Here is a 17,364-nt window from a genome sequence, read left to right as displayed (position 1 = left end):
AAACATTTTACATTTTATTCTGCCGAATGTGTCAGACTTGTTAAACATAAATATATATATTTAGTCTTTTCTCTGACACATTTATTCACTGATTTGATTAAAAAAAGCAACAAAGAAACTGCTTACCTCTAAAATTGTGCAGTGCATTACTAATCCACAAAATGACACTGGATTAGCTCCAAAACTCCTAATCTGTTTAACTTAATACTGTTGAAATGGCTCGAAAGGCTTTATGTGTTTGAAATGATCTTTTCTTCTTTGGCCACTTTCAGCCACTCAGCCTGAAAGTGGTGCAAGGAATTAAAGAGAGCTGACCTGAATGGCGTCCCACGGAATAGAGTTCAAGTTATTGTAGCTGAGGTCCAGTTCTTCTAGTGCCAGCAGGTCATTGAATGCTCCCTGATGGATCAGCACCAGCTGGTTGTTGTTCAGGATCAGATGGTGAAGCTTCGACATTCCGCTGAATGTATCGTTCCCTATTCTTGTCAGACGATTACTGTGAGAAGTTAAAGCAAAAGGAAAAAAGCTCTCAAAATGTTTCAAGAGAATTGTGTGGTAGTTTCTATCACATGTGGGTTCATACCTGTTGAGGTGCAGTGCTCTGAGATTTTCCAGGTCAGAAAAGGCATAAGGTGTGATATAAGAAATGGTGTTTCTGGATAACGTTAAGTCCACCAGTCGTGTCATGTTTGCAAAATCTTTTCTTTTTACACTGCCAACACAAATAATTACAGTTGCATTAAACAAAATGGTATAATACAAACAGTTTTCCTTTAATAAAGCCACTTGGTGTTTGAAACACTCACATTGTTATATGATTAAAATGCCCATCCAACAAAAAAAGAGGAAAATAAAAACATCTTTCAATTTTTTAAACAGAAAATGATCACACGAACATATACAACATATGGTACTCGTTTTATCCTTCACAGCTCATTCAATACTTGTAAGCACGAACAACTTTCTCTAAAGACTCAAAAAAATGCGTCAGGAGACAGCCTTGAGCTGCTCCACTGACTGTAAATTGACCATGACTTACTCTAGGGCCTTGAAGAATTTTATTTTCTTTTAAAAACTCACATTTTTTTTTATTCCAGAGGCAGAGAATAACATGCCCCTATGTTCACTGAAGAAATCCTTCTGTCCAAATATTCTGCCATTGATTCATGTTCACCAGAAGGCTCTTGGGGTTGTCACCTCATGACATTATCGATTAGCATCTCTGCACTCAGTTTGGAAGAAATGTTGCTCATTCTTACACATTAAGGCTGAATCTGCCATGTCTTTTTAAGTGGTATGAGAATTATTCACACAAATGTCAGAGTTTATTAAATATATTTACAAATAACAAGCTCTTGCTGGACTCATATGTAGATGTGGACAAAAAAGTGAATCAGGGCCACTTTTCCAGTCACACAGAAAATGAAGTAAACCAAATAAATAAATGCAAATACAGTCATCATGTCCTCAAAGTGGAAAAACTTTTTTTGTTACATACTGAAACTAAACAAACTAAACAGCCACAGCATTAGTTAGTGCTTTGATTAAAAAGCTGCTTATTTAGTCAGTGTTTTCTTTGCTTCTTCAAGTATAATATATTTAGTTATTTTGCTATTTTTGATGAAGAAACTTTTAAAAATCTGCTTTTTTTAAATTTCAAAAATAACTTTCATGAAAAAAATTGTACGTCAAAATGTTTTTGTTTCTTTTTTCCCTTTTTGTTAAAGGTTGTAGTGTTAAGTTCAATAACTATTGAAAATTGGGAATGCCTGTAATGTCTGTAGTCATTTAGTAGAAGCTGTTGTAATTAGACAGCAACAACAGAAGTAGATGCAGTCTTGTAATATAGTAGTTAACCCTGAAAACTGGTAAAACTGATTGAATCTTTACCTTGTGACAAAGTTGTCAGCCAGCCGTAATTCCACTGTGTGTCGGTCAATATTTGGAGGTACGAACAATAGACCTTTCTTTGCACAGAGGGTTGCCAAGTTGGGTGAGAGAATCTGACAGACGCAGCGCTTTGGGCAGATCTGTGCCCGCACTGCCATGGCAACTGCCAGCATCACGCACAGCAACAGCCTCTCCATGGTTACCATTCTCACCTGGACACAACACCTGAAAATGAGACAGGCAGAGACAAAGGGAGAGGGTAAGTGAGAAGTTAATGCCATTAGAAATGTTTTCCATCTAACAATGAAGACTTTAAAACAAAACCCAGCCTTTAAAGTAAAAAAAAAACAACAAACAAAACAAAACAAAAAAAACAGGAAAATAGCAAACAAGAAAACCTGAATTATCAGAGTAACAAAAAAACTGCTTTGTTTCCCTTTTCTAAGTTTTATGTTTTCATGCCACTGATTCACTGCTTGTCTCGTAGAACATCCATTCATTCGGCCATTTTCTTTTACCCGCTTTTCTGTGCAAAGCCGTAAGGGAGCTGGTGCCTATCTCCAGCAGTCACTGTGCTAAAGGAGCAGGACTCTCATCCATCACAAGGCCACATATAACCAAACTGCTTGCATGGAAAAGTAAAATATTTTCAGATGTTATGTTCCTCAATTTTTGATCAAACAGAGTTGTTTTTCCAGGCTGAAAACTGTCTGATCAAACTGTACTTGACGTTGGTACAGGTATTAAGTTCTTCGGCACACACACAAACAGTACGTAGCACACACTGTCACAACCTTTGTATGCATGTGTGCCATAGCACACACATTTTTAGGGCTTCAAGTTGCAAGAAAATGTTTGGATTCTAAAGGAATGGTAAAAAAAAAAAAACATGTAGCCTGATGAGTCTGGATTTATCCTGTTCCAGGGTAATATGAGGAAAAGAGTAAGAAGAGCACCAATCACACACACACACAAAAAAAAACCATCATAAAACTTGATGGGGGCTGCTGTATCTGGACAGACTTAGATTTTGCATAGGTATGTACCCACCGTTTGATGTTTTCTTCTTGCATATTCCAGATCACAATGCCAGGATTTATCAATTTTTAATTAAGCAAAAGTGGTTCACAAACCATGAAACCTCCTTTTCACACAAGAACCACAGAGTTTGGGCTTCAAACTCACTAAGTCTTTTGGATGTGCTGGAAAATACTTCATACAGTGTTTAAACTCTCCAGTTATTAATTCAGAACAAACAGGAATGAACACTTAGTAAAATAAAGCTGTGAACCAAAGGTAAAGGAGGTCCAACATGCTATTAGAGTATGCAACATTTTTGGCCAGGCAGTGCGTTTTATAATATCACTACCTCACTTTGATTGAAAAGCTATTCATTTTTTTCTTGTCTAGTTGAGTACTCCTTTGTCTGCACACATTGTTTGTTTCTCAGTGTAATTATGGAGCTGAAACTTGCTGCCATGTTGAAGGTCATGCAATTCCTGTTTATCGTTCTCTTTATGTGTGAGTGCAGGAAAAGAAGAGCACAAAGGCGGATGAGCCGGTGAATAGAGCACTGGATGACTCATATATACTGGTTCTAAACATACACACACATAGACAGATAGCTTGTGACCCTTGTGACATGAAAGCAGATATCGGCTCATTAATTACACAGAGAAATGACTGTAATGAGAGTAAATGAGTGAGAGAGACAGAAATGGAAAGGAAATGAGGAAGAGTTATCAGAGAAGGAGAGAAAAAAAGAGAGATCAGAAGGAAGCTAATTAAAATGAGTGCTGAGGTGTGAAAGGAAAACTGGGGAAAAGGGTGTATTTAATTTAGATAGAGGAGATGAAGTACTTCTGTCATGCTTTTAGGTTTAAAGCAAACCATAAACAACAAATAATGATGGTTTATATTAGATATATAAAAAGGTAAAATGTTAGTAGAACTGAGTTCAGTTTCACTTAAACTCCTCCACACTCAAGTTTCTGACTGCTGTACTGCTCAGTGTGACATGTAGCACCACTAGGATCAAATGAAAAACCAAATTAACCAAAGGGATTATGAATGAAGGAAGACAAATTAAGCTCTGTTTGTAGTGGTGTGTAAAATGTGATTCTGTTTCACACGTGCGCAGCCCGTTTTATCCTCTTCTTTGAAAGCTGTCCACTGAATTCCCCAGAAAGTCCCCCCTCAAAGCTCGTTTCACCCCTGGCTCGCTCACTGATGAACAACTGGCTTCCCCAGACAGCTCAAATTGATTCTCTACCCACCCTATACACTGGGACTGATCTCTGGCTGCAGTCAAATCTCATGAGGATGACCAGTGGAACAACTTGGCAGTTAAAAGCAACGACTTGGAAGTACTCACAATTCAAACTCTTTTGATGCTGCAGCCACGATTGAAGATGTTTGTTGATCTTTTTTCAGCTACTGATTAGCATTTGCAGAGTTTATCTACATCCAGTCACAAATTAAGGTTCTATTATATGGGAAACCAGGAAGGTCTATAGAATGACCATGAAGAAATATATCATTTGGTCAAAGATTTTACAACTCCGCAAATATCACGTAGCCTCAAAAAGTGTAAAGTGGTGTGCTGATGGAAAAGACAAAAGGTGGATGATGTGGTGTTAAGATGTCAAGATGAAAATAGTATCCCATGTTAATTTTCACACCTGTGTGTAATAAAGCTTCTTCTCTCTCTGTCAGTTTTACAGTATCCTGTAGATGTGGCACAAAATGTAGACAATTACCTGAACATCCAGAACTTGTCTCCAGCATTTTCACTTGGATCTTTGCTGATGAGTGTCAGGGAGTATGTACTACTTGTTTTTTTAAGCTATGTTTGTTATGTCGCTGTTAGGAAAACACTTGATATGTTGAAGTGTTCTCCTGTAATCTCAGAGAGCGGGGCACTTTTTTTTTGAGAGGAGCACCTTTGTTGTTTATAACACAAACAGCACACAATCCACACAAATGCACAATCACAAGGCATCCTGCCACCATTTTTACAAAGCAATTCATCTTCTGCTGTAAATGTTATATTCTGTGCTCATAGTTCTTTCTGTTGTGGCAATTGGTTCAATTGCAAGTGCATGATAATGCATGTAATTTGTTGTCATGCAGTCTTTCTGCACACTGTATAATCATTTTTTAACAAGCTTTTCATCAAGACATTATTAAGACAATTTTGACCTTGAGCCTTGTTTTTATTTGCTCAGTAATTTTAAGCTCTATGAACTGCCTAAGCTTTCAGCTAAACATTTAAACAGACAGGACTTAAATGATATGCAATATCATTAAATATCATTGCATATATTTGCATCCTCAAATTAAATAAAAACAAATCTGTTTTAAATTTTACACAGCCTTCCAAAGTTTGGAACAAATTCGATCACTGGCAAATATAAATTTGTCGTTGCTGTGATGGAGTGGTGACCTGTCCAGGTTGTAGCCTGCCTATCACCCACTGATCACTGGATATAGGCACCAGCTCCCCACAACCCTGCAAACGGATAAATGGATGGATATGTCATTGGTAAAGTAAAAAACAAATAACTAAATTGGCCAAAAATTAATTATTGTTCTGTTTGTTTACTGGTGAATGTGGCATAAATTAATACATTAACACCGCCCCTTTTCTGTGCATAAAGCACACATTAATAAAGACTTAGGACAATCATCACAGAATTGAGCTATGAAGAAAGGGCTTTTGGCATCTGCTGTTGATTTTTAATCGATGTTTGGAGGAGATGAGAGCTGCTCTTGTTGAAAACTTTTTATGTTTGATTTTTCATTTTCTCAAATTAATTAATTATTTACATTATCTTCTGTGCATTTAGGCATGAGTCTTTCTTGTTTGTACAAGCATCTAATGAAGAATTAAAATGCACTGATGACCGGGCCACTTAAACCAACCTGCTCGTCTGCCTGCTCTCTAGCTTCTCTCTCTGTCCACTGCAGTGAACCTGATGCATCGGCTAATGGCTTTATCCACTTGAACAACAGGGGTCATCAGCTGCCTAAATACATCAAAATTACTCTTTATTCAATTAGTGCACTTTGAGACTGCTGCACTGAGCACAGGCAAGTAAAATAAAAGCCAATAACCACACCAAGTCTCCAGTCTCATCTGCATGCAGGCCTTGCTACAGCCACACAAACAGCAAATCACACTGTGGGAAATGTGATAGAGTTAACAAAATCATTTATATTTTTAACCAAGAATAACACATTTAGTCTTTGCTGACAATTTTATTTTTTACAATAAATAACAGATGCACCAAATTCTTAAAAAAAAAAAAGTACTAAAAAGCACATAGTCCATAAACAAATATCACCTACTCTATTACATGTTGCAGTTTTAAAATGTTGCATGCCCTGTTGGCACTCCGAGTATGTGATGAGGATGACTCTCAGCTACTACCACAACAAACTCCATCAGTGCCTGTAAAACTGACTGAGTTATAGCCATTTTGGGGTTTGCTAAGGTAATTAGCTGTAGGGACCATATTGAATCAGGTTGACTCCAACATTTAATAACTTGCAGATGCACATCCAGTAATTACTTTCTGGAGAGTTTCAATAAACTCTGTCTACTGGTTCATGAGATAGTCTACAGTCAGACAAACTAAAGTCAGATAAGCTAACACACACACACACACTGAAAAAGGAAAGAGAAAAGAACAGCTTATAGCAAAGTAATGCATGTTTGTCATAAAAGCAATCCAGTAAAACATTCCTTCACTAGCCTTTTTCTTATTGTTTACACTTTGTTTCTAAGCCGCAGGTTTTGACTACATGAAGACTGCAAAACATTTTGATCAAGTCAAAACAACATCACACTCACACACACACACACACACACTTTGTGGGCAGAAACTGGATTTTAAAGGAAAATTTGCCAACACTGCTGCGTAGGGTTTAGTTGAGGCATGGGAATCTTTTATTTGTATTTTAGTACAGGACCACTGTAAAACCAACAGTCAGAAAAGTAGATTTTACTTTTGTTGTTTTATTGCTAAGTTAATGACAGAATGTTTGTCACTCAGTCAAACCTTCAACTCCAATAATGCATCTGATGTGACAACAGTGGGAACATTTAAGACTCAGATTTCCAACTAGGAAAAATAAAATTAAACAAAAGAGTTTAAATTTGCTTATCAGTAATCCATTTAATTATTAAACATTAAATGAAAAAAAAAACAAACATACAAAAAAAGTGTATAACTTCCACTTGAGGTAAAAAAGAGCTAAGAAACATGTTTATTGCAAACACACTAAATGCACAGAATATGAAGACGTAGGTGCACCACTTGAATATTGATTTCAGCCCCAGATATAAATTCATTCGTTGGGATTATTTGTATGACTGGAAAAAGAAGAATAGCTCAGAAAGAAAAAAGAGAAGGCAAGAGGAAGATGTGTAACGAGAGACTACTGCGGTGTGGTAAGTGCTTCATTCATGGTGGTGCAGTGCAATATCTGGTCTACAACACTATTTTTGCAGCATTACATCAGTGGACTATTTTTCAAAACATACCAGAGTGCATCCATCACCAGCTATCAGATTATATAATGTCCATAGAACAATTTCTATGCCATAACATTACTATCATCATCCCTCAAAGTGCATTTGAGTGATGCTGAAGAATCTTGTGTAAAGTGGTTTCTCTGCTTGTTGCTTCATAAGGGATTAAGGACAACTGTGATACTAAGCTGTAAAATAAACAGTCAGGATTTAAATTTTGAATTAAGTGATTTCTTTTTCTTTGCACTATGTATGTTGTCTTTCACTCCTTTATTGTGCAGACAAAAGAATGTTTGCTTTAACTATAAAAAACACATCACCACAATTTTAAACCACCGCATAATGTTAGATATTTTATATTCTTGATCTTAAGAAATCCAGCTTTTTATTGTCTAAATGTATATTTTTAACTCAAAGAACATATATTGCATGCTGGGTTTGGTTTATTTGCATAAAAGTGGCACAGGAACCACCAAATGAAGAATGTTTTCCATATCATTACACTCAACAAACTTTAGCTTTTTCTTTCATAATACATTTTCTTTTCTGCTTGACTTTTTTCATTCTGTCAGAGATAAAAGTGTTTGATGACAAGAAAATGACACCATTTATTTAATTTTGTTTTCCAACATGCCATGGATGGATTCCCACACAAGAATAGTGAAAATAGAATAAAAAATGTCTCATTTTTGTCTGAAATCGCTTAAATCATCCAACCTAACATTTAAAAAAGGAAAAACTCTGAAGACAGACACAATGCAATAAGGTGATTTCTGTAAATTATTATATGTTCAAGAAAGAGATTTAGACCGTCTTTGGTTTGGCATGCTTCAAATTCACCATCTATATTAGAAATAGGATGTTTCTTCTTATCAATGTATTTTTTCTGTCATACTGTACTTTATAAATTTGCTGAAATTGTTATGAACTTTGAATTATGAATCTGTTTGAAGTCTGGCTCAAAACAAAGTGAGTGTATAATTATGTACAAACTAAGCAAAATCATAGGGGATTATAGATTTGTTCAACATGAATATTTTATAATGAGTAGTTCAAGCAAAAAATATTTAAAAAAAAGCAAACGTAAGTAGCAGAATAAATTAAAATGTCAAAAATATTTGAACTAAAGTGATGTTGATTCAGCAGCAGTGTTGGTTGAAATATAATAAAAGACAGAAAAGGTTTATGAGCTCTCTGAGGAAAGCAACTGTAATGATCAAGAATTAAAAAAAACAAAAAACATAACAGTTTATTTAAACTGTCAAAACTAGGTCTGAATCGTATAGTAGAACAAAATGGGAGCTTAAATTCAACAGTAGTGGATGCAAGACTTCACAGAACTGCAAAAAGACCTTTAAAATACTCCGTCATAAAATAATTTTAAAAAGAGCCACAACAACAAAGGCCTATACTGTCAGGTTTGTATTGGATCAAACCTACATCTCAGGCAAATCCAAAGAGTTAAAAAAAACAAACTAATTTATTAAGCAAAAGGTTAACTTTGCAACAAACAGATCACAGAGCCCCACAAAGACAAAACCCAACTGCAGCCTGACCTAACAATGAAGGACTGAGGAGATGGAGCAGACTGATTATAAAGGCTGAGGCTGACGGGGAAATGAGCCGCACCTGTGACTGATAGAAACCACGGACAGGTGAGGATGGGCGTGGCAGGACTGAGGAGCAGAGAGCGACTGAGGGAAATTACTTAAAGCTGGCAGACAACACAATGAAGCATAGGAACATTACTATACAGGAACATAAGGGGATAAACAAAAACTCTAGGATAACAGAACTAAAGAAACAAGAGTGAGAACAGAAAAAACAGATCCTGACATCTACTTTAAAGGTTATCCACAAGAAAAAGACAATGTTTAACTCTTTCAGAGCTAAGGAGGTTTATCTTTATTATTTTTTTAATACCAAAGTATTATTTTAAAACTATAAATACAACCATGAAATAAATCATGTGAGAATGATTGTAAGGAAGGTTTTTCCCTTTTTTTTCTAAAATGATTGCATCTTATACTAATGTTGACACTACAGCCAACATTCTCTAAAAGCCATGAGAACAGATACAAAATACAGAATTCTGAGAGTATATTTGTCATTAACTTTTAAATAAAATCACATTTTAAGACCTTATTTAGTTCTAATGAATATGAGGATATTCGTTGATCTTAGAAATCATTTGTTGTAATGTTTTAGCCCTCTGGCAAACACAAGCTGCAAAGTTTCACCATCTTAGCCTGATCAGACATCAGCAATAAGTTTGTTTCATATGTAGTAAGCAGCATAAAGAGCAATGAAGCTGTAATTTTTCTATAAGTAAAAATATATTGATAGGTTGTCCAGAGTACTCTTACACATTTAAAATCATTGATCCGCTCACTCACACTTAGCTCTTCTTTTCTGCAGTATTGTTATGCTTTCGCAATTCATAATTAATTAGCTATTTGCGTATGTCAGCAATGTTATGTTCCCTGTAAAATGTCTCTGATATGCCACTAAAGTGCATTTGATTTGAATGGATGAAGACAGCAAGCAGGTTAGTGAGAGGCAGAAAAAATGTGGGAGGATGACAAACTGTTTCTACCATCATCCTCAAAGCAAGAGGAGGCTGCAAGCTTATGTAAGAAAACACACACAGAGCAGCACACATCTGCATTTCTACAAACCGTGTTTTTGTTTGTTTATATGCACATCGCTAAATGGGATTGGCCTACGGAGTAAAGCATTGTGGGAGGGCATTGCAAACACATTATGACATTAGCTGGTAATGACACATTGTTAGTTTGTATGTGTGTGTTTATGCGTACATAAACCATGTGAGAACACAAGGGAAATGTGAAAGCATGAAACAGTTATCCTCATCTGTGCATCAATCTCTTATCTTATATCCTGTTGGCAGCAGACAAAGCAGGAACCGAGAGTGTTTGTGTGTGCCCAGTTAAGTACAGAAAAGCTTCTTTCTTTTCCAAAACAACAACAACAACAAAAAAAAAACTTAAAGAGTGGATGCTTGCTGCAGCATAAGCAGTTTCTTTTTCCCAAATGCCTATCAGATGCACATCTTGGAGATCACATGTTACATTATTGACTTTTTCCTGTGTTGGTGCAGAGACAATCAAACAGCTACAGCTTCGAACAATCCCCAACAGCTACTGCTTTTCTGTTACTTTGGATCTGATTTGCCTTATTTTTGTTTGATTGTTTCATTTAACTAAATTAATTTAAAAGAATTTAAGCAGTTACATGAGACCAAGATGTATTTTCAACAGTTAACAGGCAATTTTTTAACTGAAAAACGAAAACCGTTTGAGTTCTAAAGTCATTTCATTTGACTATCATTGTGAATACAATCATATTTACTATGATATTGTTTAGGCATATTTAGTAATTTAAAAAAAAATGTGACATGCTTTTAATGGTCATAAATCAAACTATTGCATGTTTTAATTTTCCCCTCACTTGCTTTTAGTTACTTTTACGGTTTTGTCTTATGAAAGTGATTTTTCAGATCCAGGAACTGTTAAATTTAGTTCATTTGACTGAATACACATCCTTTTACAAATTTAATAGTGCTTGTGAAATAATGACTGCACTGCTTTGTGATGCACATATGACCTAAAATTAATGGATAATAAAAGTTTCAGAGAGTAATGTGTCACATAGATTAAGAAATAATTCAAAATTACTGACACTGATCCAGATTAGTGTTTACAGTTGCAATATTTTTTGTATATAACTGTGAAATTAACTGAGCATGTACAATTAAATGCTGCTTCATCAAAAAGGTACGTCAGAGTTGTTTTCATTAACTGGTTTGGATCAACTAAACTAGGCTGAATAAGTCTGCAGAACAGAAGATGGCTTTTTGATAAAGGTAGTTTACAACTCATCCTCTAAAATAAAAAACAACTGAAAGTAGTATTTTATTTAGACATTCCCCTGCTAGAGTAGGTGTCCACTTCTTATTTGCATGTGACCCAGTAATGACCAACATTATTTTTTAATTACTCATAATTACTGAGTAATTATGAGCAGATGTTTGTGTCAGAAGGGACATAGAGCAAAATATTGGCAGCTCCATGAAATAAATCAACAATAATGTCTTTTTTGTCTTAATTTAAGGTAGTTTTGGACACACTAACAGAAGTTTATAATTTTAGTAATTGCAGTTTTCATTAAAAAAGAAAAAAACAATAACTAATACAACAAAAACTTATTTCATTTTTTATGCTTATGTTCCCTGCAATAACCACTTATTGTTGGTTCTGTTTGTTAACCTGTTTGCATATTGCAAACAGTGCTTGTCCTTAAGAATCTGATGCTCTTCGGCACAATGGCTATTTATTTAAACATAGGGAAGTTTTCCTCTAAAATTGTGCATAATATCTCATTTAAATGTGGGCAAACTGTGTCACCATAATAAATAGATGCAAAGTTTGAGGTGCAAATGTCCCTTTGCAAAGACTTTGTGAATTACACAAATGTGCAAAAAAATTAAATTGTGCCTGAAAAAGATAATTCATTGGTGAATTCAGGCCTCAATTTATATATTGAAGACTAATATTGTGAAAGACAGAGGAGTTGTGTGAGTGAGTCCTACTGTTGCCTTGACACTGCTGCCACATTGCATAGTATTGCATTGTTTTTTATTTTTATTTTGTATTAGTGCACCCAGTAACCTTAGCTACAGGTGTTATTTATTCCATTCAGAACATCACAACAAGCAACATTTGTGCACAGCACAAACAACATGCTTGCAAAAAGAATCAACATCAAAAAAGTGACAGATCTATTACACCAACAGCAGTGGACAAACAATAAGCAACTGATACAATTTGCATAATAGAACATGACATTGTTTGTTGTTGACAATATTATTGCTGGAATCAAAATGTGTAAAAATTAAAAACAAATATTACACATACTGCAATAATAATTCACAAATAAAGCTCAAATTTAACTTCACGTGTTTTTAAACCAGAATTCTTGTTTCCTTAAAAAGTAAGAATCAATATAATTTATTAAGCAGTTTTATATGTTCAAAAACATTTGTGCCTTTAGGCTTGTTCAAAAATGAAGCCCTAGGTTATAATCTGTTAAACTGGAATTTTGGAAGAAAGGAACAGCTCATGGTTTGAAGTGTTTGGTGAAGTTTACAAATACTTCTGCTTATAAGGTTAAGACAAATAAATATTTTCAAAGAAAACAAAAAAGTTTTAGTTTGCAGCACTGAAAAGATAGAGCCTCTACTATTCAACTGGGTTTTTTTAACATCAAAGAGGAATGACAGGAACTTTTTTTTATTAAGATCTCTATATGAGGTATATGTGACATTTCAATGTTGATTTCATGCTATGGAATTTATGATGATGCCAGTAACTGTATGGCAGCCTGGCATTGGTGGAGAACATGCAACAGATCCTAGAATTTCAGATATGTAATTAGGTAATGTTGTGATGGGTTTTTTGTTATTTTTTTTTTTTACTCCCTTATATTACTGCCTTAGAAATGCAAGGGAGAAGTGCAAAAGTATGAAAGGGATTTTAGCATGGGATTTTGTCTGCTGTTTCAGAGCAGTAAAATTAGCAGTAATGTTAGCTCTTGGTACCCTGTTTAGTTGACATCTACAGTGTACATGCAAGATTTGAAATCTCTTTTTGAATCAAGATTGTACGCAAAAAAAATAATATCTTGATCCATAGACTATACATGGTAGACCAAGTGTCTCCACCTTTTGTCATTGAAGCCAGCAGGACCCAATTTACAGGAGCTGCCATGTTGTATTGTTGCAACCAAAGTCTGCACACTTACAATGTGGGGCTTTAAGTCTTACCTACCCCCCAACACACAATCATTTAACCAAGGACGATGTTCTGTTCATTTAAATTAACTTAAAATATGTACTAGACAAGTCTGAAGTAGAGTTGGTCCTGTTCTGGCTTCAACTTCCAGGTTCTGGTTTGGATTTGCTCACTGAATAAAGATGTTTGATACCCGCTGAGAGTCCATCTGGAGGATACACCTAAAACACATTTAAACTTGAAACAGACTGTTAACCACTGGTCCTGAGCCAGTGCACTGAGTAAAAAAGCTGTCTTGACATTGTAATTTTCCACTGAGACACTCAATAAGAAATGAGATACACAGAAAGAGGAGAGACAGCTGGACACAAAGAAATAGGTAAGACAGGTGTGTAGCAGTCTGTCACAGTGTTTCAGTGTGTATATATAGGGCAAAGGAGGTGGGGGAATGGGTTAAATAATTTACACACATCCAAACATGAGCACACTGCTTCATTATTTACAAGCAGCACATTTACCCACAATCACATAATGCAGGAAAAATGTATTCAGTTCCCAAAAAAGACTGTTTAAATGAAAAGAGAAGTGACTTGTAACTGCCCACCAACAGAGAGAAGAGTCAAAGAAAGAAATAAGTGAAGGTGAATCACAGCATGAGACATGGCTAGTTGGTGAGAACTGTATGATGGGTAAACATTAAACTTTCATAAACCTTCTTCTCAATGTTTACCTTGCTTCTCTGGTGTCTCATCGTGTCATAGCAATAAAAATAGTGATAGAGTACTTCAAAGTGAACAGGACAGGGCAGGGGAGTGGAGGGAGTGCAGGTGTGGCCAAATCAAGAGTTGTTTTCCATCACTGCATGTCCCCTAAGCCAACAGTATGCATGCAAAAGCTTTTAAAACATGAACACTATGCCTAAGGTGCTTTTGAGCAAAAAATGTTGAGCTGCTGCTTGGTCTGCTCCAGTGAAGCAGCAGAATGAGGCTGAACTGAGCAGCTCTTATGTGTTGGTGTGTGGTGAACTGTATGAATGCGAAGCAGGGTTTTACCAGTAAGGGAAATATAGTGTTACAATCAGTGAGCTATTAAAAAGGAATATTTATTTATGTTTTATTTTCTCTCAAGCTTTTTTTAATGAAATTTTTCCTACAAAATAAAACAAATCAGTCTGAGGGAACATGCCAAAATAAAAGCTGAAAGACATTTAAAGTATGTAAGTCCAGATTGTATAAAGTTAAATAAGTACGTAAATCAGTAAAATATTAATGAAGGCATTAAATGTTTAGGAACATTTGTCTTTGCTTATGGCAGTTATATATATATATATATATATATATATATATATATATATATATATATATATATATATATATATATATATATATATACCAGTCTGTTATTTAATGCTCAGTATGATCTAATTGACTTCCGCCAAGGAGGGATATGTTTTGTGTAGCGTGTGTTTGTTTGCACAAGATCACTCAAAAAGTAAAGAACAAATTTTGATAACATGTTCAGAAAATTCTGAGGTTGTCACAAAAAACAAATTATTAACATTTGGTGGTGATCAGGATCACATGATGGTGATGTCATCAGTGATGAGTCCCATTAGGACTACACAATAATAATGAGTCTTGGCGCAGGGTTGTGCTCTCTGAGTGCTTCTAGTATTTTATGAGTTTTCATTTGTTTTAAACAGAGTATCCTTTAAATTTTTTATTTGGACCAAGAAGAAATTGCATGCACTGTTCAGAAGTTTGACTGCACACTTTGTTTTATGTTAGAAACATATCAGATTTATAAATTGTGATCATTAAGTAGTAATGTTTCTCATCCATCAAAGGGCTTACTAGCTGGTTGCTACAAACACAAAATTTATTCTGCAAAAAAATCAGATTAGCAGATGGATTCTTGTTTGAATTTTAATCAAGTTTACCCTCAGACTGCAAAAAGAAACTAAATAAATTAGTGGACACTTTTCAAAGAATAAATTCCTCTTTGTGATATTTGTTTGTGTATAATATATGAAATTCATTAGTGGTAATGCATCATTTTCATCCTCACTCTGTGTGTTTGTTTCTTGGAGAAGTTCTATTTGGGTCAAGTGGAAACAGTGAGTTATGCACAAATAGTAAGAATTTAATATTGATGATTTCTAATTTAGGTTTACTTTGTCATATCACAATGATTGATGTAGAGTGAAATACTAATATGAACCAGATATTATGTGATTCTAAGTCTGTTAGCAGCTGTGTGTGTTGAATGCAAGTGAGACTTATCAAGCCACAGGCTAATCACCATAGTATCTAGGTTAAATACAGATCACTGCTGTATGGGTGAGTGCGTGTGCCTTTCTTTGCATGAATGGAAACATGTATAAACAACAATAACTAGACTGAATACAGCTGGACTGTTGCATGTGTGTATTAACCCCAGAGACAAAACTACAGACTTATTTTAATGCCAGGACTAATATACACTTGAATCACACAAGCATGAGTAAAACATACAACCGCTGATGGCAATGATGTGAGAGAAAAAAAATTAACACTATGAAAACCACATTATTATTCTTGTTGTTGTTGTTAATAATAATTATGATTTATTTTAGAAATACAGAGTAACTGTTAAAAATCTGATTGTTAAGAATTTAATCATGAACCCAATGATGAGGAATTTACATCCCCACTTTGAACCTAAAAACCATTATTTCTACCTATTAAAATATTACTACTCCTTTGTGTAGAAGAACTTTGTAACCTGATCAACAAAGGAAGGAAATTACTGTCCGCACAACTGAATTTAAATTTTACGCATTCAAAAAGTGACATTTTTATGCAATCAAACTAAAGAGGAAATGACGCATGTCAGAGCTTCCACAGTGGTAAGAATGTTAATGTTCTTCTTCACCAAAAGGATGAAAGTCAGGTGGTAGTTTTGTAAGCTGATGTGCAACCAGCAGAGTTGCTCGCTAAAAGCCACACAGCACTAATCCTGATCAGCAGAGTCATAGGGTGAGTGTTATTTGTAAGTGAAATGTGGAGTTGCATTTCTCAGTATTTGTCTTTAGCTAAGTTAGAAATATATTAAATAAAATAAAGCCTTGAAGTGACAGACATACAACATAAAAGAGACTGAATTCTGTTTTATACACTAAGGAGCTATCCGTGGTGCTGAAAGTCCAAATCATGCTCAGTGGAATAAAGTTGGACACTTATATTAAACATTTTGAGTCTTTGAGGTGCAATCAAATAAAAATGTAAACAAAAGTGTTATGTAATATGATTAAAAATAACTATTGGGAAAAAAATACAATACCAGTCAATAATGTGGAACACCTCACATAAATCTGATTTTCTTTCTGAGTTACTAAACATTTTGTGAAAACAGAATATTGAAAGAGTAAAGATATGAACACAAGCTGCTTTACATTCTTGATTTAGTGATTACAAAAAACAAATGAACAAAAACAGAAAGAAAACGAAGTAAACATACAAAGTTTGCAAGCAAAACTGACAACAGTGCAGAGGGCCAAAACGACACATCAAAACAAACAATCACCTCACAAACACCAAATAAAAATTACACCATGGCAATCTCTTCTCCATTAACACCATTATTTGTAATTTTGGCTTTGGGCCCAGTTCTTCCTTTTCATACTTGATGAAAAAGATGCACACTTTGTTGACTGATATGGTCGTGTAATTATACTGTATCAAAATGTGTAAAAATTAAAAACAAATATTACACATACTGCAATAATAATTCACAAATAAAGCTCAGGTTTAACTTCACATGTTTTTAAACCAGAATTCTTGTTTTCTTAAAAAGTAAGAATCAATATAATTTATTAAGCAGTTTTATATGTTCAAAAACATTTGTGCCTTTAGAAGGCTTGTTCAAAAATGAAGCCCTAGGTTATAATCTGTTAAACTGGAATTTTGGAAGAAAGGAACAGCTCATGGTTTGAAGTGTTCGGTGAAGTTTACAAATACTTCTGCTTATAAGGTTAAGACAAATAAATATTTTCAAAGAAAACAAAAAAGTTTTAGTTTGCAGCACTGAAAAGATAGAGCCTCTACTATTCAACTGGGTTTTTTTAACATCAAAGAGGAATGACAG

The 17,364-nt window shown here is 34.8% G+C and overlaps 1 protein-coding gene across 2 annotated transcripts in view; it reads right to left on the bottom strand.

The window, feature by feature from the left end:
• Positions 1 to 17,364, bottom strand: part of lrfn5a (leucine rich repeat and fibronectin type III domain containing 5a) — an 88,803-nt gene that overhangs the window by 16,635 nt on the left and 54,804 nt on the right. For both annotated transcript variants that reach the window (XM_017426206.3, XM_017426205.3), the window contains 3 exons: positions 1,891 to 2,115; positions 584 to 712; positions 316 to 496 (listed from right to left, as the gene is read on the bottom strand). In XM_017426206.3, the coding sequence (XP_017281695.1) occupies positions 316 to 496; positions 584 to 712; positions 1,891 to 2,096 (516 nt within the window). In that variant the 5' untranslated portion in view covers positions 2,097 to 2,115. The remainder of the gene's footprint in view (positions 1 to 315; positions 497 to 583; positions 713 to 1,890; positions 2,116 to 17,364) is intronic.

The sequence above is a fragment of the Kryptolebias marmoratus genome, linkage group LG10 (genome assembly GCF_001649575.2).
Source record: "Kryptolebias marmoratus isolate JLee-2015 linkage group LG10, ASM164957v2, whole genome shotgun sequence".
NCBI lineage: Eukaryota > Metazoa > Chordata > Actinopteri > Cyprinodontiformes > Rivulidae > Kryptolebias > Kryptolebias marmoratus.
Note: the sequence above shows the minus strand (reverse complement) of the source record. Positions and strands in the feature narration are given on the sequence as shown.